Source organism: Aplysia californica, unplaced genomic scaffold, assembly GCF_000002075.1.
Source record: "Aplysia californica isolate F4 #8 unplaced genomic scaffold, AplCal3.0 scaffold00050, whole genome shotgun sequence".
Taxonomy (NCBI): domain Eukaryota; kingdom Metazoa; phylum Mollusca; class Gastropoda; order Aplysiida; family Aplysiidae; genus Aplysia; species Aplysia californica.
Genome location: NW_004797320.1, coordinates 465,423 through 487,581, shown reverse-complemented (window position 1 = coordinate 487,581; position 22,159 = coordinate 465,423). Strand labels below are relative to the sequence as shown.

General features: G+C 39.7%; 2 protein-coding genes across 21 annotated transcripts in view; both read left to right on the top strand.

The window, feature by feature from the left end:
• Positions 1–14,841, top strand: part of ADD (nervous system adducin) — a 79,218-nt gene extending 64,377 nt beyond the window's left edge. For 7 of the 16 annotated variants that reach the window (XM_035968283.1, XM_013079369.2, XM_013079375.2 and 4 more), the window contains 4 exons: positions 5,824–5,886; positions 6,461–6,523; positions 7,634–7,743; positions 9,023–14,841. In XM_035968283.1, coding sequence (XP_035824176.1) covers positions 5,824–5,886; positions 6,461–6,523; positions 7,634–7,743; positions 9,023–9,139 — 353 coding nt within the window. In that variant the 3' untranslated portion in view covers positions 9,140–14,841. Of the gene's footprint in view, positions 1–5,042; positions 5,106–5,823; positions 5,887–6,460; positions 6,524–7,633; positions 7,744–9,022 lie in introns of all 16 variants that reach the window. The other 9 variants (XM_013079374.2, XM_035968285.1, XM_035968289.1 and 6 more) reach the window with 4 other exon arrangements.
• Positions 14,842–17,146: 2,305 nt separating this feature from the next.
• LOC101856006 (histone H3.3) overlaps positions 17,147–22,159 on the top strand; it is a 9,992-nt gene continuing 4,979 nt past the window's right edge. The window contains exons 1-3 of one of the 5 annotated variants that reach the window (XM_035968297.1): positions 17,148–17,283; positions 20,494–20,556; positions 21,237–21,365. In XM_035968297.1, the coding sequence (XP_035824190.1) occupies positions 21,238–21,365 (128 nt within the window). In that variant the 5' untranslated portion in view covers positions 17,148–17,283; positions 20,494–20,556; position 21,237. Of the gene's footprint in view, positions 17,284–20,493; positions 20,557–21,218; positions 21,366–22,159 lie in introns of all 5 variants that reach the window. The other 4 variants (XM_035968294.1, XM_005092646.3, XM_035968296.1 and 1 more) reach the window with 4 other exon arrangements.

Here is a 22,159-nt window from a genome sequence, read left to right as displayed (position 1 = left end):
CTCTCTCTCTCTCTCTCTCTCTCTCTCTCTCTCTCTCTCTCTCTCTCTCTCTCTCTCTCTCTCTCTCTCTCTCTCTCCCTCCCTCCCTCCCTCCCCCTCTCTCTGTGCGTAACACACACATTGATCCAAAAGGGGAACATTTCTTGCGTTGGGTGTTCTGTCTTTTTTTAACGAAAATTCATTACTAAAGCGTCTGTTGTGAGAAGATTTTTTAAAAGCTGTCAGTGAGATGTAAAAATGAGACTTTGCAATATGGAAGAGCATCCCCACTTCTCACGAATACCACGCTCCTCAGGCCCGCGTCCAGCCTTCCACTGAGCTCATTGCTCTTGTGTTCATTTTGCGTTCGAAAACTCGATAGCTCTGTTTGCCTTTCAACCTAGATCTGTGGATCTTCCGGGCATACATAAAAGTCAGGGTAAGAGCTGGGGGGGGGGGGGGGGGGGGCGAGAGAGAGAGAGAGAGAGAGAGAGAGAGAGAGAGAGAGAGAGAGAGAGAGAGAGAGAGACCCTGTTGGGATTTTTAGTTTGACCTCTCCACCCCTCCCCACCTGAGACAGGCCCCTAAGTTAATGCCCGTTTTTTAAAGCTCGGTTATGTTGAATGGGGCATAAAAATAGATGGTACAATAGTGGCCGGCCGCGTCTGCCGGGTCAAGTGGCTCTGGCTGTAGCATCGTTTATATGAAGGTCTTGGTCCAGGGTCCGAAGCTCTTAGAATGTTAGAGGAGTTGGGCTTTTTTAGGGGGGGGGGGTAGATAGAGAGGGTGGGTTGAGGGTGTATAGTGAGATATTTGGAAGGGGAAAGGTACAATTGAGTGGGGGGGAGGGGGAGACTTTATGGACTTTTGCGAACTGTTCCCTGTTGACAAATGCGCGTTTAAATGCGTGCGTCGTCTGTAAAACTGCGGAGGTGAGCTGAAAGACCGATAAATGCATTCATAATCTGCGCCAAACGCGATATTAAAACCTTCAGTCTGATTCAAACGACAGGACGAGCGTGCGGGGGGCTTACGACTTGGTCACCGGCGTTGTAGTTGTAGAGCTGAACGTGTCCCAGACTTACACCGGGTGTTTCTAAAGTTACTCTGCGCCAACAAGTGTTAGAGTTGTATGCTGTTGTATAAATGTCCCAATGAATTGGGGCAAACTTTGTTGTATATAATATTATATACGCAACACTCCATAGCCACCTGTTTATAACTGTCTAACTTTCAGTACAAATACATTTAGTGTAACCGTGATACCATATTACCTAATCTTTTGGTAAATAGGTGTCTTGTTGCAGAAATCTATGTGGTAACCTAACAAATAAAATGTATTTATTAAACCACCATGTACTTGTTTGTGTGTGTGGAAATACCAAACTCACTTACTCGATGTCAAGATAGGAGCACGTATCGTAACAACCAGTGAAATCAAGACGTAATACATGTAGTGTGTGGTAACTGTTGGTCTTGGAACTCGACTTGAAATTTACGAGAGGCATCGTAGGGCCTACTACGATCATTGTGTGGTACACGGGACAAGTGTGTGCCTGGGTCTTTGCATGAAGCCTATGTCTATTTGCTTCCCCCCTCACGCATGCTGAGCCCAATTTTTGTTAGAAGCGTATTTGCATTAGAAAGCATCGTGGTTGGTCGCGGTTGGATGCTGATGGCAAACAGGATAATGGTTTGTGTATTCATAGAAGAGAGGAAAGGGTAGTGTGTGTGTGTGTGTGTGTGTGTGTGTGTGTGTGTGTGTGTGTGTGTGTGTGTGTGTGTGTGTGTGTGCGCGTGGGTGCGTGTGTGTGTTTGTGTGTGTGCGTGCGCGCACATACACATATTATGACGTTAGGACTAGTTCAATGGGAAGTCGTGTCTGCAGATGTAAAGTTTGTTTTCGCCCCTACACCGTGGTAATGATGTCAGTGTGACGTCTAGTTACAGAACTCAACTCCAGCAATGCCTTCTAACGTTGCAGGCAAAGGAACATACCATGGCTTCGTCTTCTCCCTAGTCGTCGTTTACTCTATCTTTTGAAATGTAATTCTGACACTTAAAAAAGTGTGTGTGTGTGTGTGTGTGTGTGTGTGTGTGTGTGTGTGTGTGTGTGTGTGTGTGTGTGTGTGGGGGGGGGGGGGGGGGACCTTCCATTGATAACTTGAAGCCCAGGTGGGTGATGTCTCTAGAGCGCGTGGTAGTGGGGACACTGGGAATGGGAAAGACAAATCGAGTGGAGCGTTAGTCGTGTGTGAATAAGTGAACGGACTACACAGTCGCCAGCTGCTGTCCACTTCTACTCTGAAAAGGCACGTTAGACCTCTGGACCAGTTGATGACGTCGAAAATTTCAACGTGCAGCTTACACCCCTACACCCCCCCCCCCCTCTCACCGGACGGCGCTTATTGAAGTCTCAAGCAAATCAGCATCATCAGTGATTTATGGCCTAGCGTTGTGTGCTGGTTTTATTTTGCGCGCTCGGAGCTGTAGATATTTCCAATGTAATGAGAGAGTAATTTGCATCGTATCTTAATGGTGCATCCATTTCGTTGGAAGAAGAATTTATTGGCAAGGGTTTTGTGGTAGATTGTACGAATAGGGAAGCGGTTGACTCTATGAATGAATACGCAAGCAAAAAAAAAAAAAAAAAAAAAAAAAAAAAAAGAAAAAAAAAAGGAAAAAAAAAAAGAAAAGAATAGTAACGATAAGAAAAACAATACGTCTTTCATAATGACAGCAGGTGGCAATAAACCCCCAAAATTGCTTCTCCGAAGAACAGGGTGTTTCTTCTGTTGCCAGCCCTTAAAATGATAAACAAGAAGGAGCTAGTCTAGTCATTATCTGGCCGCCCAGTTTGTTGTATTTTTTAGGACTGGGGTTCCCTCCGCCTCTTTCTGTCTATGATTTGGCTTTCCAGGTTTCAATCTCTGTCGCTTTTTGTGTTTCACCGTTGATTTCTTGGCACACAGACTCAATTTTTGTTTGACTTTAAAGGTTTCCCCAGTAACGCAACATTCTCTTGAGTGTTTTGGATGGTTACGGAATTTGAAGTGCACTTATAAGTTTGTTAACATCACAGCGTGTTTGCTGTGGATTTCATTTAATTTCATATAATCATTGCTGTTGAAATGTTTCATGTTTTCACAAAGATTCAGACATATTAGAGCGGCAGACCTGACATGACAGGCAGGGTCGAAGCCCACCTCCTAAATGATCTAACGTAACCTCCCCCCCCCCCCCACAAATAAATATTTAAAGTTAGAGCTGCAGAGATTTTAGACTACAACCTATGGAAGAGTAGCTGACAAGTGTTTTTAGTTCTTGAGATAATCCGATCTTCCTCAGACGGCTTTATTGTGAAAGGGGTTTGATAATGGAACGAGTTTTTTGGAAGCTGTTGGAACAGGGCATGTTGACATCTGCTAGTGCCTCTGTCGATCTGTTAGGAGGATACATACAGCAAGCTCCTGTAATAGAGCTACGCTGATTTCCTGTCCGCCCTATACATCTTAGAGCCATTCGCTTATCCCTCTCCCCCTTTTCCCCCCACGGCCTATCCTTCTCTCTGTACCTCTAAACGTGCTTACTTTGCTTCTGGAGAGCTCGCTCTTGAGCCAAGTGGGGCGCCTGTGGCCCTCATTCGCTCGCCGGCGTTTATCAAAAGCACGATCGTTTTCTATTTCTGAACTCTACAGCGACCACTCATTTACAACAAGGCCCTGAGAGCTAGTTGGGAGTATTGTGTGTGTGTGTGTGTGTGTGTGTGTGTGTGTGTGTGTGTGTGAGAGAGAGAGAGAGAGAGAGAGAGAGAGAGAGAGAGAGAGAGAGAGAGCGAGAGAGATTTGGCCCGTTTAAGAGTGTAATGGCAAGGAAAATTGCGTTAAAGCAGTTCGCAGACCAGAAGGCTTTAGATCTAATCCGAATTAAGCACAAATGATAAAAATCTCGTCCTGATAGACACCCCCCCCCCCCACATAAATATGCCTTGTCGGTGTTAATTCCTTCCCCTGTCAGTCTCAAAACCCGTAGCATGGCTGGGGTGTAACTCGGGACTTATCTAAACGAGCAGCCCATTGAAGAAAGTCGCCGTCGATGTTAGAATAAAATTGTTTCAGTTATTGCTGTAAACGCTCAACTTCAATTGTGCCTTTACCAAACACACACATGTACACACACTCAAACACATTCACACACACTCACACACACACACACACACACACACACACACACACACACACACACACACACAAACAAACGCGCGCGCGCACAGGCACCCATGCACACAAGCGCACCGATAACTACACTTTCTTTCCTTTGTAGAAATTTATATTGAAGTATTTTTTTCCCTGACGTAAGCACACGTAAACAGATGAGAGTGTTTGAGTGCTTCTGTACCTAACCATTGCTTAATAAACGAAAATCACTCTGCTGTCGTATATATGAGTATGAGCTTTGCCTTTCCATATATTGGTCCTCATTTCCCTCTCCTCATATATTACTACAAGCTGTAAGCTGAGCTTATGCTTTGGTATATCATTCTATACTGCATGTTTTTAGGAAATTGCCTACAAGCTTTGCATGTCGTGTTTCGTAACGTACTGTGTAGGAAGTGGAATGCTGGTGGCAAATGAACCCCTTGGTCATCAATAACTGGAGACCCTCAGAACTATAGCCAGGCCATACCTTTTGTATCAACGCTTGCATTGTGCGAGAGAAGAAGCAATGGCATCAAGCGCCAATTGATTAAGAAGCTATTCAAGTTCCTATAGAGCCATGGAATGTGAAAGCAAAGAAATACACTAGGCAATATTGTGTACAAACAAGATATTACAATGTTGTCTCTTATGGTTTATGTTGTTGACTTCGTCATTTAAGTCTTTTGTATTAATCAGTTCAAGTACTTTCAGAAGTTAAATGCTGTCATGTCTTAACTTGTTTATTTTCTCAGCGTAAAGAAAAACACACCTTTAAAACAGACAGTTTTTTTTTGCTCTAACGTGTGCTGTTGTCACATTGGAACTGCTTCAGCCCTTTTAACAATTTATTAATTGGCGTGGCAGATGCTGACAGTGAAAGGGAAACAACTTCTGGTTCTGACACTGGGCACTGTAACTACTACACAGGTTGTCTCCCATTTCAACGTTCCGCAGTTAGGGGGCTTGGCATCCCTCATTTGTTCACACCCCTCCCTTTTTCAGTCGCTGCGTTATTGTTTTGCCCAACTGAAAATTTTGTTTAAGTTTAAGTCTTTTAGTGTATTTTGCATAAATTACTGAGATAATGGATGATCATCGACTTACACAAATCAAAGGGACTGTAGTCCCCCCCTTTCTTATTCGCTTTTAGTGCGAGCTGTAGCCCATGAACAGAAAATGTCTGAACTAGAAACATTTTGTTTGTCTGTCAGCAGATGATCGATTTTCTGGAGGAGAAAAAATGGAAATAAAAGAAGTTCGTCATCAGTGATAAATCATTTTGATATCCATATATTAAAAAATGTTTAATACCAAATGACAGTAATCTAAAGGAATGTTTTTTTTCTGAAGTGAAATCTTCCCCAAACATTTTAAAAAGAAATCAAAGTTACAAGTGTTTTACTATCTTCAGGAATACCACCCCACTCTCCCCATAGTTCAAGAGATTTTTCAACTGTTTTGTATTTTTGGTTGTTTCTTTGGGTTTTAGACATTCATTTTTCTTTCTTTTGTTTCCCTTATTTCCCCCTTTTCTTTACAGTTTCTTTACTTTAGTGGTTTGCTTGTTTATTTGCATTGGAGCTTTTGGTTTGCCTCAGTTGTGCATTGATTTGTGCATTTTGGTTATGTTTGCATGTGTGGACAGACCCAGCCAACTCTGCAGTTAAGAGATCTGAGTCTGAGAGACAACCTAGTAGAAATCCAGAACGTAAGTGTTTTGATGTTCATGTTACTAGTTCATTAGAAGTCCAGAACCTAAGACTTGCTTACAATGTTAGTTTTCACCCCATGATTATGTGCTGTCGATCAAGCAGAAATTGAACATGCAAGTTTTGACATAATATTTTACTAGTCCGTTTTAAATCTAGAGATTGATTTAAAAATTTTAAAAACTATTTTTACTAGATTTCAAATCTATCTCATTAATGACGTTCATTTTGTACTTGAAAGTTAAGGAAGTTGTAATATAAGTATAGAGTTCCAATTTCTGTGGGAAAAGCTGATGGGCTGTGTTAGTTTTGGTCTTCTTTATAGGAAGTGTTTGTGTGGTAGAGTAGACGACGAATTGAATGTGAGATTTTAAAATGCATCACATTTGATGAAGAGAAACTTTTTGGACAAATGAAAGTTTGATACCTGTCATGTCACAGACATACACTCGCAGGAGAGCTTCAGCTTGTATGTTTTATGTGAAAATCTTTTTGTTTGATTTTGGTTTTTTTATATTTCCATTTGGTTCATGAAGTTATTTTGATTTCTTTTTCTCATGTTTTGCTTCAAAGTGGTTGAAGATTTGGATCGCAAAAATGTAGAGAGGTCTAAGTCTGACCGGAAACCCCAGCTAAGTAAGTTAACAAAATTTTCAGCTGTTGAAAACTTACTAAGCTTGATATACATAAAGTTTTTCTAGTCCAATAGCATAAATTGTGGATTATTTTAGGTTACTATGTCTTTGAAATGCAACATCACGTCTAGTGGTTTTTAACCATTTAATTTAGAGGAAGTCAATAATCAAAACATTGAAATGGGATTCTGTCACATTTGTAGGTGAACAGTTAAAAGAGAAAAGATTGCCTTGTTTATTAATGTTTTCTGTTTGTTAGCTCTTGTTTGGTATTGCTCATGCATGGTTGCAAATGGGAATGTGAAGAATTTGAATGTTCTAGCAATTGCTTAGTTGGTTTTGTGGCAAGACTTATAGTTGTTACAAATATTGCTATGCATTTGTAAAGAAGTGGTGAGGATGTGCCAACATTTTCAATTTTGCTTTTCATTAATGTGTATTGTATGTAGTTCTCCCTTATCTTTTTATATGTCAATTACCCTGTTTTCAAAATGATTATGCTGGCATGGCAAGCAGCTAGAGTGAGTTGCCTGTGTTATAAGAGCTTTGTTGGCAGCACTCATTGATGAAGTTTTTGTAATCCAAACTCACCATATATGTATTATAATGTCTTCTTGTAATGGAGCTGAAAAATAAGAGCAGGACAGTGGTACTGTTTTAAGCATTATTATTTGTTTGTCATAAAACCTTGATATATATATTTCTGATTATCGCTGACCACATGGGATACAGACACCCCAAAAGGCAAATGTTAACTTCTTTGGTTAACTACTGTGTCTACTGATAGCATGGGTCTTCAAGTTTTCGCTGAAATAGGCACTTTTCATATCACATGATATTAGCCATGCACAGACGTAAGGACTGTTGCGTCTTTCTTATACATTTTTTTTCCTTTTCATTCGTCAACCATTCATTCTGTTGAATTGTTTTGTGAATATGTTGGTGAATTTTTGGGTTGGAGGGTGTTATGAGTATTTACTATTTCTTTACTTTCTCCCTGTTGTGTCTGTCTGTCCATCTGTCTTGCTTTTCCTCAATGCTAAATGATGGTTAAGTGTTGATATGTTTACCTGTACTCAATCTCTATCTGGTGTATTGTGTATGTCTGCAGGGGAAGAGCTTGGAGAGGACAAGCCAGCGTCCCCAGCAAAGTCTGACACTCTGAGGTCCACAGACAGCGCCAGTGGAGGGGAGACTCTGGAAGAGAGGAGCAGCAAGGAGGTAACTTTCACTTTTTGGGCATGTTCTTTCTCTTTGTTATCTTTCACTCTCCGTTAGCTATTTTAACAAGTGGTTGAAAGGGGCTATTAGCAGGTCCTAATTCTTTGCTCCCGATATATTTGTTAATCAGTTTTGCTTTTTCCTGGTACGAAATATTTGTCATTGTGAAGATGTGCATCTCTTTGTTGACAAAAAATGTATGTTCATTTACTGTAACTCATTGAAAAGTGTTTGGGGCTTTGTAGTAATTGGCTTCTTCTACTTTCCTTTTTCTTTGTTACTCTTGTCCTTTTCTGTTTTTAGAGTTAAGTATGTGTTATGCTGTTAGGTAATAAACTGCAATTAATGGGTGGTTGGCGGGTGCTCTGGTGTGGTTTGCTTCTTCTTTCCTATCAAACATCTATCGTCCTTATCTCCCCTTTTTCTTTTTTATGTTTGTTACTCTCTTGTAACACCTCTAATCTTCTGGCGCTCATATGACCTTATGCAGTTGCGAGCGCTGTAAAACCTCTACTAAAAAAACCAAATAAACTGCAACTAGATATTTTGTTGAACTTTCGATGCTGTTACTTTTGTGCCATTTCATGACATTTTTCAGTTGTTACTTTTCTAGAATGTCTTTCCCTTACCACAGATGGTTAGTTGGAGGGTGCCTTTTTAAGGATTAAGAGGATATTGTTTAAGGCATGTCTGTGACAAGCTTTCATATACTCCAATCACACAAACCGCCACACACACATGCACTCCTGCACACATTGGAGCCTGCACGCATGCACGCACGAGCACTCGCAAACACGCGCGCGCACGCGCACGAGCACTCGCAAACACGCGCGCGCGCGCACGCACACGCACACACACACACACACACACACACACACACACACACACACACACACACACACACACACACACACACACACACACACAAACTGACTGACTGACTCAGACGCACACACACACACACAAACTGACTGACTGACTCAGACGCACACACACACACACAAACTGACTGACTGACTCAGACGCACACACACACACACATCAAAGTATATGACACACACACACATCAGAGGTATGTGCTAGGATGTTTCAGTTCAATTTCTTTTCTTACCTTTTTATGGTATATCTCCATCTCTGCTTCTCCTCCACAGAAAAAAATAACCCTCGAGCATTTTGTTTTCTCTTTTGCTTTTTAAAAAATATGATAAAGCGATCTTCTGTATTTTAAAACAATTCCTTCAAGTTTCTTTTTTCTGATTCGAAATTCAAATGTCCTCAGGGATCTCCGACAAAAGAGCATCCATCTCCTACTAAGGACAAAAAGAAAAAGAAGAAGTTCCGCATGCCGTCATTCTCCAAGAAGAAGAACAAGGAAAGCAAAGAGAGTGCCATCTGAGACCGGGACGCTGCTGACTAGAAGGCCCCTCGTCCACCATTTACTTACTTGTTCACTAACTGGCCTGGCCACCACTGACCACTAGATCGGCCTCCAGGACCTCCACTCCCCACTGCCCTTCTCTCCTCTCTCATCCCAGCTCATGTCATCATTTCAGTAGAATAATTAGTATTGTCCCATCTCTCATCTTCAGAGCACTCTCTCTGCATCGCTTGCCTTATTGCTCCCGTTATTGCCTCTAATGGGATTTGCTTTGATTTCTTTTGTTGCTTGCAAATTATTTTTTAAGAATATCGCTATAGTGCTAGCTAATCTCTTTCGTTTATCAAATCAGCAAAGAGCATTTTGTAATCCCCTTTAAGAGAGGTTAGTCTGCTATTATTACCAGCAATGCTGATGATTTAAGATAACTTTAAAAAAAAAGTTCTGTCTTCAGCTGTAGATATTTGTTGATGTGAACCTGCTTTTTGTGCTTGAGATCAGTCAGTTTCAGTGGGGGTGATCCTGAGGGTTACGGTTATGAATTATTTTAACTTGTCTTTTATGGACTTAAATATACCTCATATAAATATGAGGGACTAAATAATGTGATTTTTTTCTAAGACCTTTAGATATATTCCCCCAAATGTCTACCCATCAAATCAGAATGATTAGACTTACGTAATTACGTCACATGTGTTTTTGCAATGTAAGCAAGTTTTGTGATTTTTGTTTCGTTATACTTCGTCAGCCCTTGATAAGTATGCAATTTTTTTAGATGTATATTATCATTGTACCTCCATTTTGATGTGTCTAAAGAATTTTAATGCCTTGAATCCAAATGAAAAGTTTGTTAGCTGAACAAACTCATAGAAGTTTTGAATGCGACATCAGTTCAGTGAATCTGTGCTGTTCACATTTCATTTTTTTGTAGGATACCCTGACCTGTAATGGTCTGGTTGTGCTGTGTTATGTTAGTGATTAAAGGTGATTTCTATCAAATGGGCACTGTGTTTGTATAAATCCAATTGTCATGAATTCGTTTCTAAATCTGGAAATTTGAAAATTAAAAACTTTGAAACGTGAAGTTCCCAGTGTAGTCAGTACGAAGTTGAGCAAACAAAACTTTATGAAGGACTGATTGAATAGTATATTTTTAGGATTTGCCTGCACAGTTTGATAGGAAGTTAACAACTGACTGAATGAAAGATTCTTCAGTACTGTACAAAAACAATATTGTTGGGTACTTGCTAGAATGCTTATTTTCTGCTCAATTTTGTTTTGTACTATTTATCAGTTGTACAACTTAAACAATGTTTTATGCATATGTATGAGGAGGTGCTTCCAGCTTGTAAAATCACAATAGATATTCTTAGATGGATAGATGACATTTCTTTCAGGGTGCCAACTTGCCCCTAAACTCATGGTCATTACCTCTCTTGTAGGTTCTGTATGAAAATTAAGGAAAGCTTGGTCCCTGGATGCCCTTGGACTCCGAGCAACATTGTTCATATTTCGATATTTGAGCAGGCTGTTCAAATGGGGGGAAAAAAGCAACAAATGTGTTTGTAACTTATCAGTGACTGTATTGTCTGCATTTTTTCCCCTCCCTGTTCGCACATTTGTACTCTGTAAGCAGGAGCACCTTGTGGTCCATATACTTCCCTTGCATGTGTTTGTTTTTTTCTATTATCAAAGATTCATGAATTTGTCAGTCTGGAGTACAATCATATAATGGATGTTTCATAGCAGGAATGGACCATTTCAAGCTTTTCATGTGGGGTCTGAGAATGGGTTCACCATCCCTCCATCCCTCTCCTCCTCCCCTCCTCCCCCTCCCCTTTTTTGTGTGGAAAAAAAGCAATGTTAAACAATTCGTTCATGTAACTTTTCCATATGTGTAATGACATTTGTGGATATTGGCAAATGAAAATATTGGTGTTAAAAATTTCTGTGTTCTTGGCTAAACTACAAGCTACCACGCGCTGTCTTTAACTGGAGAAAAAAAGAAGAGTATTGTTAAATCTCGAGTGTGTTTTCCTTTCCTTCTGTTAGATTGTTCGTCCTTACATTACCCGGGAGATCTGCTTCATATTAATGTTATCCATGTTTGCTTTGTTGCTTCTGATTTTTTGGTGCTGCTATTTCCCCTTTGTCCGATTCCCCTGGTTCCCGTTTCCACTTGCTAGTCCCTGTACATCTGGCCACACTTCAAGGGTGGTTAGTGTTGGTTTCATTCCCCTTCCTTCAGTCTCTGACTCGTCTGTTGTCTTCAGTGACAAGTCTTGTAGGCGCCCTCTCTGGTGTACAATGTCCTGTTTGGAAAATATTTGACATGTAAGAATACTACTGCCAGTTAATTTTATCTTGAGCTCCAGCCTTTTGGGCTTTTAATCTTTTTGTTAATACTTTTTACTTTCGGTTGGTTGTTTCAATTATGAAAAACTCTTGTTTTAGTCAAGTAACCTTCTGTGGGATTGAAGTCTTCAGTATCTGCTTTTTGTTGCGTTTGTTTTATCAAGGGAATGGTTGGTTTTCTAAGTAAGGAGATGTTTTGAAGGGATTTTTTTTTTTAGGGAGTGGTCACTGTGGATGCATTCAACAGACTTTTTTTCTTCTTCAGCAGTCTGACTTCGTATGGCTGTGATGAGCCAATCTTTGGAGTGAAATGTGGGAACTCCTACACCTCCTCTATCTTTTACATTACTGTATATTGCTGTACTTCATGTGATTTCAAAGTGACTAACTACAAAAGATTTGAGCACATATTAATAAACTAATATTATTTAAATGTGCATATTTCCTCCTACCGAATAAATGTGTCGTCTTTTTTTTTTCTTCTGTTGAAGACATTTATTTGTCTTCTTTTTCTTTAGAGGGATTTTGTCTATGTGATTCTTGAGTGTGAGGATTTAGAAAGTTGAAATACTGTTTCTTTTTTCTCTTTTTCTTGGTGTTACAGTCATGGCCATTCTCCCCATGTACTTCTGCAATGTGCCTATTACTGTTTGTTCTAGGAAAAACAATTCTTCTCTTGCTACCATACTTTTATATGTTAAAATGTATGATGTTGTCGTGATGGAAATAATTTTATCCATGGGCTTGACAGTTTGCCAGTTTTTGTTTGCTATATTGTACATAGTCACTGACATTTTGTTGATTAGTGTCACCTGTCATATTGTTATCATCAAGCTTCTCAGCACTGGATATTTGGGTTGCCTTCTGGATGTGTACGTGCTGTAGCCGATTCCTTCTTTCGACTTCAATTTTCGGATTTTGAAGAAGATTGCAAGATGTGAACTGTCACCGTCATGTCGTCAAGTATCTGCAGGACGCTCTTTTTTTTCCCCCTTTGTGATTTATATAAGAAAAAAATTATTATATATATCTAGTTTTCTTCAGTTTCGAGATCTTTTCGTCTTTCTCCAGTACCAACTCTAGGGACTTTTATCAGGGTGTAGGAACTTCTGTTCTGGTTCTGCCTTCGCATGATACTTTTCATAGAGGTGGAAGGCTAATTTACTGCCAAAACCAGCTGTTGATGTTTTTCATTCTCTTCATTCTCTTCATTCAGGGGCAAAATGTACTCTGGTCTTTCTCGTGTATGTTCGGAACAGGGATTTGGTGAAAGTTGCAAGCCAACGAGTCAGCCCGTATTCTCTTCCTCTGATGGATAAATCGCCTGAGACATGCAGCTTTTTCAAAATTGCAATCAAATGTCAGTAGCTTACCATCGAACCATTGTTGTTTTGTGTGCGTTTTCCCCCTCTTTCATACCCCACTTTGTTCCAGATGACTTGTTGCTAGCTGTGCAATCATTTCAATGAGACTTAAAGCCGTGAATGTCCTCATGTTCCTATGAGTCTGAGTGTTGCTACTCTAGGGTCGGTTTAGCTGTAAATATCATTTTTTAAATGTTTTCTGCGCCCTGTTATGTGTCTTTGGAAATGATTATGATTTCACCTTAGGGTCATTATTCTAGAGAGCTGCAATGACTGTATACTACTACTATTATGACATGTATAATCTCATCTGAGTCCATTACCTTGGAAAATATTGGATTGGTCATTCATTATTCAGATAGGTGAGTAAGTATTCACGCAACCTTTTTGCCCCTCATCGCTTTGTGGGGCTTATTTTTCCGTAATGTGAGTTGTGCTGATTTTCACCTAGTACAGTAAAGCATTGGAACATTTATAGAGCGGCAGAGTGAATGGTTGCGTTTGGAAAGGGTGGCATTTTTCACTGTTCCATCTTTTTTTAGGGTTCAAAATTTCCCTCCCTTGTGAAAGGGGGAAGAAAAGAAAAAAAATCACTTCATGGAAAATTTCATCACTTCTGGTGCTGCTGTTTCCACATTTGAAGTGCAGATATTCCTCTGTGCTGACAGTTTGTCCAACATGTAGGCATCCAGGTCATCTGGTATAGCAGCAACTGGTACCTCCGTGCTTCGACGATATGCATCTCATGTTGATGACCGTAGACCAATTAAGTCCTGATCCGAAATAGTGTGGAGAGTTATTTCATTAACTTGCCAGGTCTTCTTATAATGCATAATTTGAGAGAGTAATTGCAGCCTGATGATACACTTTTGATTTTTGAATGTCACGCATACATGTTTGATTTATTAACCAAATGTGTCGCAGTATCAGTAAATATTCTGACTTACTGGTTTTTTTGTGTTTTTTTAAAACATTTTTTTCTGTTCAAGATTATAAACTTGTACAGTTTTATTTAATTTGTCAATGAGTGAGTGATTTGCTAGGTTGTGTTAGTTTTTTCTGTTTTTTTTAACAGATGTTCTTTTTAGGAACGAAACTAAGATGTTAAGCTGTTAAGCTTTCCTTGTTCTGTATTTATATATGTAAAGGGACAATACTGGGACTGTATTCAAATTCTATGTCAAGCTTTTATCCATTGTGTTTCGACTCACTTTGATCCAGACTGCTGAGCTGATTAGTGTGCAGCCTATTTCATAGTGAAGGTCTGGATAGTAGAAACTAGATTGTCTCAAAATTCAGCGAAGGTTGTGAAATTATTATTTTTAAAACATTTTCTAAGAACTCTACGAGGCTGTGTTTCCAAACTTTTTTCCTGTAGCCCTACCCTGGCTTCAAAATTCCAGACTGTTTTTAAGGCAAAAAGGCTAATGATATAAATATCAAACAGCATGATGGTATCCTAGACAAATAGGTGTATGATACAAATATCGGATTGCCAAATAGTATCCTAGACAAAAATATCCATAGAATTATTGCATCTCTTTTAAATGTACAGTGCTTTGTATAGTAGCTTTTCTGAATCTTAAACCGTGAAAGAAATGCACCCTCTCCTTGTAAGGCAGTAGATTTCTGAAAAAAGGAACAGTTGATGGATGTGTCCAACACACAAACTTTGGAGCTGCCAGATACTATTAATGTGGTCACTGTTGACTATCTCTGACCATCGGAGAGTGTGACTCTTTCTTCAGGTGACAAGTAGTAGTAAATTTTCCGCACATTTGACATAATTGATTACTAAAGTTGTAGTAGAAGAAACACAAACCAGTAAGTGTAGCCAAACAAGCTTCCACAGTATGTCTGTGAGTGAGCCGAAGCTTCTTCAAATTATTTGTTATAAATCTTTTACTCAAGCTTTTTATAGTGTATTTGATTGATTCTTCGGTCACTCAAGCTTTTAGTCAACCTGTAATGCTGTGTCTAATAAAACTTTTTAAAGTAAAACCTCATATTGTTGTCCACCCTTTTTTTTGGTTTAGTTTGGAAAAATAAAAATACACAGGCATGTCACCGGTCATTTAATGATGAAAAGTGGAAAAGTGCTAAGCCAGAAACAGAGAGTAGAGAAGCGTGCTATCTTCGTACTTGTTCTATTTAGTCATTGCAGACGTCTGTGGTGATGTAATGGTTCGGCTCTTTGCTGTGTATGCAAGAGCAAAAATGTGAGCTAGATGTCCTTGTGGGGAAAATATTTTATCAATTGTTTCCGTCTTTCTGTTGACGTTGGAGTTGGAGTGTTTTGAACTAGATGGGTCCTGGCAGTGGCAGGCATGGTTGCAGCAGGCCGCCTCCTACTCTTCATTGTGTCGGCAGGGGCATAAAATATATATTATGGTAAATTAGCACAAAAGTTCTGATAGTCTCTTTGGTGCATTTGTGCTATACATTTATTTTCATCCGTAGACCCTTTCCTTTTAACTTCTACTTCTAGAGTAAAGCTTCTCTTGCAAAATGTGATAGGCAGTTTGGAATTGTGGACGGATGACTATTGCCACTTGATAAATTGTAGTTTGGATCTCTCTGAGTGGAGTCGGGATAAAAGAGTCATACCATACATGTACTGATGTTGTGATAACAAAACAAAGAGCTAGAAAGGTTCAGAACTCTTTTAGTAACTGAGCAGCAAAGGAAGGTTTAGAAAGGAATGAAAACGTCTGAACGACGCAGCTCGATCCATGTTCATACAGAATGCTTTATAATCTAAATTATACTAAATACATGTGTACTGGAAAAGTTTCGAGATTGAAGACGGAGTCAAGAAGGGCCTTTCCATCTGAGACGTTGCAGTCATCCATCTGTTTGTCTGTCTGTCTGTCTGTCTGTCTGTCTGTCTGTTTGTCTGTCTGTCTGTCTGTCTGTCTGTCTGTCTGTCTGTCTGTCTGTCTGTCTGTTTGTCTGTCTGTCTGTCTGTCTATCTATCTATATTGCTATCTGTCTGTCTGTCTGTCTGTCTGTCTGTCTGTCTAATGTCTGTCTGTCTGTCTATCCATCTCTCTGTCTATCCACCTGTATGTCTGTCTGTCTAATGTCTGTTGTGTGTCCTGTATCAGCTTGACGACTGATGTATCCGTAGCCATCCGTCGTTCTCTGCCAAAAGCTGCTTTTATTATATACGTAGCACTTTTCGGAATGACAATAAATGTTTTCTTATAACGCATGTTGTGTGCGTGTAGGACAAGCACAGACGAGAGAGAGAGAGATTCTTACGCTTTTGTGAAAAGCCTAGAATCTAACGTTGACTCGAGCTGCAAAGTTGGACGTTGAGAACGTCATCCGTTTTTCAATACACTAACCTAGGCTACAACTATACAGTATACAGCCTACTGAACATGGTGATTTTTATTTGTGCTCCCTGTACAGAGTTCAGAGCTGATTTTCAAAATTTCAATGTTTTCTCTGGAGGCGCCCTGTGACCAAACAGAAAGATACATCACTTCTTGATCTCTAGACTAAGTGACACTGGACAGCCCGAGAGGGTAAACTAGTCGTCCCGTTGACGGGATTTCTTTTTTTTTGGGGGGGGGGGGGAATCTTCGTCGTATCCTCATTCTGGTATCTGGGTGGTGCCTTTTCCTCTTGCAATCAATGCATGTACTTACTTTGCCTTCTGTCCAGTTCTATTTCCTTCCGGTCTCTGGGGTCCTACTAGTACAGACCCCGGAAACCCAAATCGTGAAGTACTGGTAGACTGTCAAAGTGTGTGTGTGTGTGTGTGTGTGTGTTTAGCGCGGCTTTAATTTTAAACGTGTACAAAAACATCAAAACTTTTACTTTTATCCTCTGTGGACTAAAAATACAGGAGGTCTTTAAAAAATACCTTTGACATTTGTGAGAGGAGGCCATTCTTCTTTAAATGTGGTGATAACCGGAGACCACCTTATGGCAGGCTATGACTTTTTTAAAAAAGTTAGAAAAAGAGACTGACATTGGAAAAGGAAAAGAAGAAATCATTGATATGACGCACTAGGTCAGTCACAAATTGGAGATTATTTACCAGCACATACCCTTAATATGGATCTCTTACAAAAGTTGCACCTTGTGCAAACAACCTAATTTGACCTAAGCTTTGTGAGTTAGACAAAATGACCAATGAAAATGCTTCTGCCATGACCAATAATCTTTTAGAGATCAGGCAGTCTTTAACCAATAAACGAGCTCTAAAACTGACCAGTCATATTGTTAATGGTGACATTGAAGTAACCAATGAGTAAAGTCTGCTATAAGCGTGACTTATGTCATTTCTAAATTTAGAAAATGATGGGGGGCACTATAATAATTATATTATAAAAGCACACTTTTTCCCATTCTGTATCAATCATTTTGGATTTGAAGACAATTCCGTGTGGACGCTCAAAAACACACCGTGTAAGACATTCTAATACACAGGTACAATTATGCCGTACAACGTTCTATAAGTCTGTGGTTTAACAGAAGTTTCCTTTAAATTTAAACGAAAATTAGGGGGTTAAAAAAATAGATTAATTGATAATATGAAGGTTACAAGACGCTTCTCTGAATCAAAAAGAATTTGATTTCAAGAATGTTTCCCTAAACTTAAAAAAAAAAAGGAAATGAAAAAAAAGGCTGTGACCGTGGAGAGAAAAGGATACTTTAGAAAAGACTTCACATTTTATTTACCATGAGTCAGCGTTTTCAAAGGAACGTGGCGTCTTGCGCGAAAACAACAGCGCGAATGTCCGGATGTGATGATGTGAGGCTTAAGTAAGGTAGACACTTGTCTGATTAGTCTAGTCGATTCTATTTGATCGGGCTGGGAAAGAAAATCAGACGCAGTATACTACTAGTAAGCTGCTATAGGGTGAATGGAGGGAGTTTTATACATGATACGTGTATCTGATCCTTATATTCGGTCTTCTACCACTAGCCGTCCGAGGTCTTCTCCGCTGTCATCATAATGTATACTAGTCATTATTCGGTACCACTTTCTGGAGAATGTGATCTATGCTCTAAATACTTCACCACCGGCTCAGAATTTTCAGTCAATATTTGATACTTCCCTTGACCAATCAATATTTGTTGCGTCTGTTGTTTTGTCATATTTCGATACTTTTTAGCGTAGCATTATTTGATAGCTTTCTGATCAGATCATCATTTTCATGATATCTAATTAATTCATCGTTAATCACAATTCCTTTTTATGTATTTGAATGAGGTAAAGTGAAGTGGATTGAGATCACCTCCAGAGGAGGGGGTCGGGGTGGGGGCAGAAAGTGGAGACGAAGGCAGACGACAGAACATGGTTAGATGTGGAAAGGAGGTGAAAGGAGACAAATTTAGAGATGAAAATTTTCCGTCGCTGCCAGGTTTCGAAACCGGGACCTATTGAATGAAAGGCCAACATCGAAACTCCACACCACGAGAGCATCCGATGGTGGTAGTTGTGCTGCAGAGAGACAGAGAAAGAGATAGACAAACACACGCACACACGCACACATACACACACACACACACACACACACACACACACACACACACACACACACACACACACACACAAGCGCCTGCACGGAAAGAGAGAGAGAGCCAAAAGACACAGAGAGAGAGAGAGAGAGAGAGAGAGAGAGAGAGAGAGAGGTGGGCAGAGAGAGAAAGACAGAGAGAGAAAGACAGAGGGAGAGAAAGATAGACAAAGACACACACACACACACACAGAGAGAGAGAGAGAGAGAGAGAGAGAGAGAGAGAGAGAGAGAGAGAGAGAGCAGCGGAGAATAGGCAGGAGAAACGGAGAGTTCACACGTAATAATAAATGGAATACAATATTTGGATAAAGACTCCAGGTTCCATAAATCTGTGTAAAGTATTCTTTCAAAAGCCATTTCCTCGGTTATTTCCGTTCATCTCCACCCCTTGCTCCACGAGTCTCATTAACCGATCGTTTGGCCTAAAAAAATTTTTTTACAACACAACATCACCACACAAGTAAAATGTTTAAGACTTAAAAGAAACAAAACACAGTTGATTTTGAAGGTAGAACATTCAGTCACAAAACTAGAGGAGTCCTCTTTTATGAAGCTGGTAACAGCAACCCCCAAAAAAGCTGCTTGAGTAAGGGAAACAATTACCTGAAAAAGTCTTGTTAAACAACAGTAAACAGAAAAACAGAAAAGCAGGTTTAATAAGTGAAGGACACATCCATCAAAACTTTTAAATGTCTAAATATTAGGAAATGTTTCAAACCTTAGTAAGCCCTTAGAAAGCACATTTTCAAAATGAACAAAATGACAGATAGAAAATACTCTAAGCAAAACCATAATATAATATGATTGTTAGTACACCAATTATATAAATAAATCGAGATTTCTTGAAAATGATTACGACATGTTAGGTGGTCCCTTGTCTCTTCACTTCACGTCTTGAGCTCGTCACTATGGCGGCATTCTGCTAGTTCATGTTCATAAATATATCAGTGACCAAAAAATCAATTTAAATAAATCGAATAACTAGACTTGAAGGTCACAATTAGTGTTGAATGATAACAGCCTTAGATTGTGACTTGTTTGTTACTATAGGCCCATATACGTAGCGAATAATCCCAATGTCGAATGGGGACACATAGGAATTATCTAATACTGAATACGTGTAAAATAACAATGATAATACATAACAAGATGGGCCACTCAGCCAAAAAAGTGTCCGCAGGAAGTATGCTCTTTGCTTCAGATGGCGCTGCAGTCTGTTTTGAAGCTCTCTTTCGTTTTTCCAGAAGAAGAATAGGAATAGCACCTCCTTGCGTGCGCAGATCGACTGCTGTTCATCAGCAGTTCGGGTACGTTCAGTGCGGAGTTTTAGTTTTTTTTATATTTTAATGACCTCTCGCCTTTCATTCTAAAGTCAAATTAAACAAAGAAAACCATCACCCTTTCCTCCGGAAGAGGTTTTTTGTCAGCGTAACCATTTAAAAAAGCGTTCTTCCGAAATTTATCCCAAAACTTGCTAGTTTCACTTTGATTTTTTAAAACTCAAGTAGGGTAACTCTGTTCGCAAAGAGTGCGCTTTTGTGAAGAGGGCGCCACCAAATTTGGAGGACACTTTTTTAATTGGCTCAAAGAGAGAAGTGGCCCATCTTGTTATGTACTATCATTGGTATTGGTTATGATCAGGCAAAGAAAGTATACAATTAAAGACAGCCAGTGAGACCGAATGGGACCGAATGACTAGGCAAATAAATGTGTTATCGAAAACTGACCAGACAAAGGTGGTATCAAATAATTAGTTTTAATGTACTTCGGAGGGAATCGAGTAATGGCAGATAGGAATGTATCAAATTATGATCCATCAAGATATCGTATAATCGCAAGGTAAGACAGGTATGTACTAATGACAGGTAGGTATCGAATAATAACGCACAGGAAGGAAGGTATCGATTATAAATAGACCTTGCAGGTTTTCATGAAATATAAACGGGCAAGGAAGTATCGAATGGTTAGGGTTAGGGTTAGGGGGCGTTTGAAGAAATCCCCTACCTATGTGTTAGTCCTTAAAACATAGTTATCACGCTCAAACCACATCCATACCTGTGAAATCTCTGTAACACCAATGACTATCAAGGATATATGAACATTTCTTACCCAGCATCCATCGAAGTCAATGACTCTTCGGTGACGGACTAGAGGTGTATTCTGATGAGGCACGGAGGTGAGCCCTACCAAATTCTTCAAAGAGGTCAAACCAACTAATGTTGGCGCTGGTTGACCCAACGCCTATCTACAATAGCTCCAGGAAAAAGAAAAAAAAAAAGAAGAAAAAATACTAACATCTCTAAATGGTGTAAGAGGTCATGCCAGTTGACTACCATCCGTTTTTCCATGATCTGTCAACTGACTAGCACCGAACAATGATGATTGGGAAAGTAGAGACTACCCATCTTTGAATTCAAATGCGAATTTTGTTATTCTTGTCTTCTAAAACATTTTGTCAGTCAGCTGTCGTTAAGATATTAGTTTAAATAAAAGGCCTATAACTCGCAGTCGTCCATGTAGATCTATACTTGTTAGGCCAATGACAGCGAACAGTAGCACACAGCTTCGCCTAACCGGCTACATGGCGCCTCCTGTCACTGTTATACGTGGAAGCGTCATGCTCGAATCGGCTAGTGCAGATAACCGACCACCTGCTTTGTGCTGCACATTTTCTGTCATCCCATAACTGGCTACGTGCAAAATAAAACTATCGGTTGTGGTAATTAAGAAAAATCAAGTAGTACTTGATTCCAACAGTTATAACTTAACCTTTTGTACAGAAATTTGTAAGATTACGCTGCGCGTTTTAACAATAATCATTTTTTGGTCCTTTCTAAGAAGGTTTCTGGTTTTCAGAATGGCAAGAACCAAACAAACAGTCCGTAAACACACCGGAGGAAAAGTGAATATGAAAATTCTGGCAACGAAATTTGCGAGACCGAACTGGGTTAAGGCCCCTGGAGTGAGGAAACCTCTGAGATACAGGTCAGACCTTCATCATTCATTGAACCATTAGAATGTTGTGTTTTGGCGTCTTGTTTATCAACTTGTTTTTGTACGAGCATCTAGTCCAATTCAGTCAGTGAATGTTTCTTATTTATATCTTGACAGAATTCTATTGAGAAGTGGAACATCCCAATTTCAGTCAAATCCTTGCTCTCTCTCTCTCTCTCTCTCTCTCTCTCTCTCTCTCTCTCTCTCTCTCTCTCTCTCTCTCTCTCTCTCTCTCCCTCCCCCTTCACCCCCACCCCCAATTCTCTCTCTCTCTCTCTCTCTCTCTCTCTCTCTCTCTCTCTCTCTCTCTCTCTCTCTCTCTCTCTCTCTCTCTCTCTCTCTCTTTCTCTCTTCAACTCCGTCTGTCCGTCTGTGCTCTTCCTCTTCTTCCGGTAGGATTTCCTTAATTTTATCCTTAGAGATTGGTAAACTGATTTTATTTTTGACCATTCTGAAGTGAAATGCTATAGTCCGGACAACACTAAATGGACAACTGGTGGACCTCATTACACAGAAACTAAGCGGTGAATTTTCATGATTTTTTTTTCATAAGCCTCTAAATTCCTAAAAACCAAAAAAATCTCGATTTTCGTGCATATGCGACAAATATAAAGAGGTGTTTTCTATATACTCATTAATATTTAATTGCAGTCTGCGCAGGGAATTTTCATTGGACCAAGAACGGTAGTTTAGTGTTATTTTTTTGTTTGTTTAAATCTATTTTCTTCTTCTTTTTTCTTTACTTACTGCATGCGCCGCAAGACTGAGTTGTTTTCAGTTCAGTG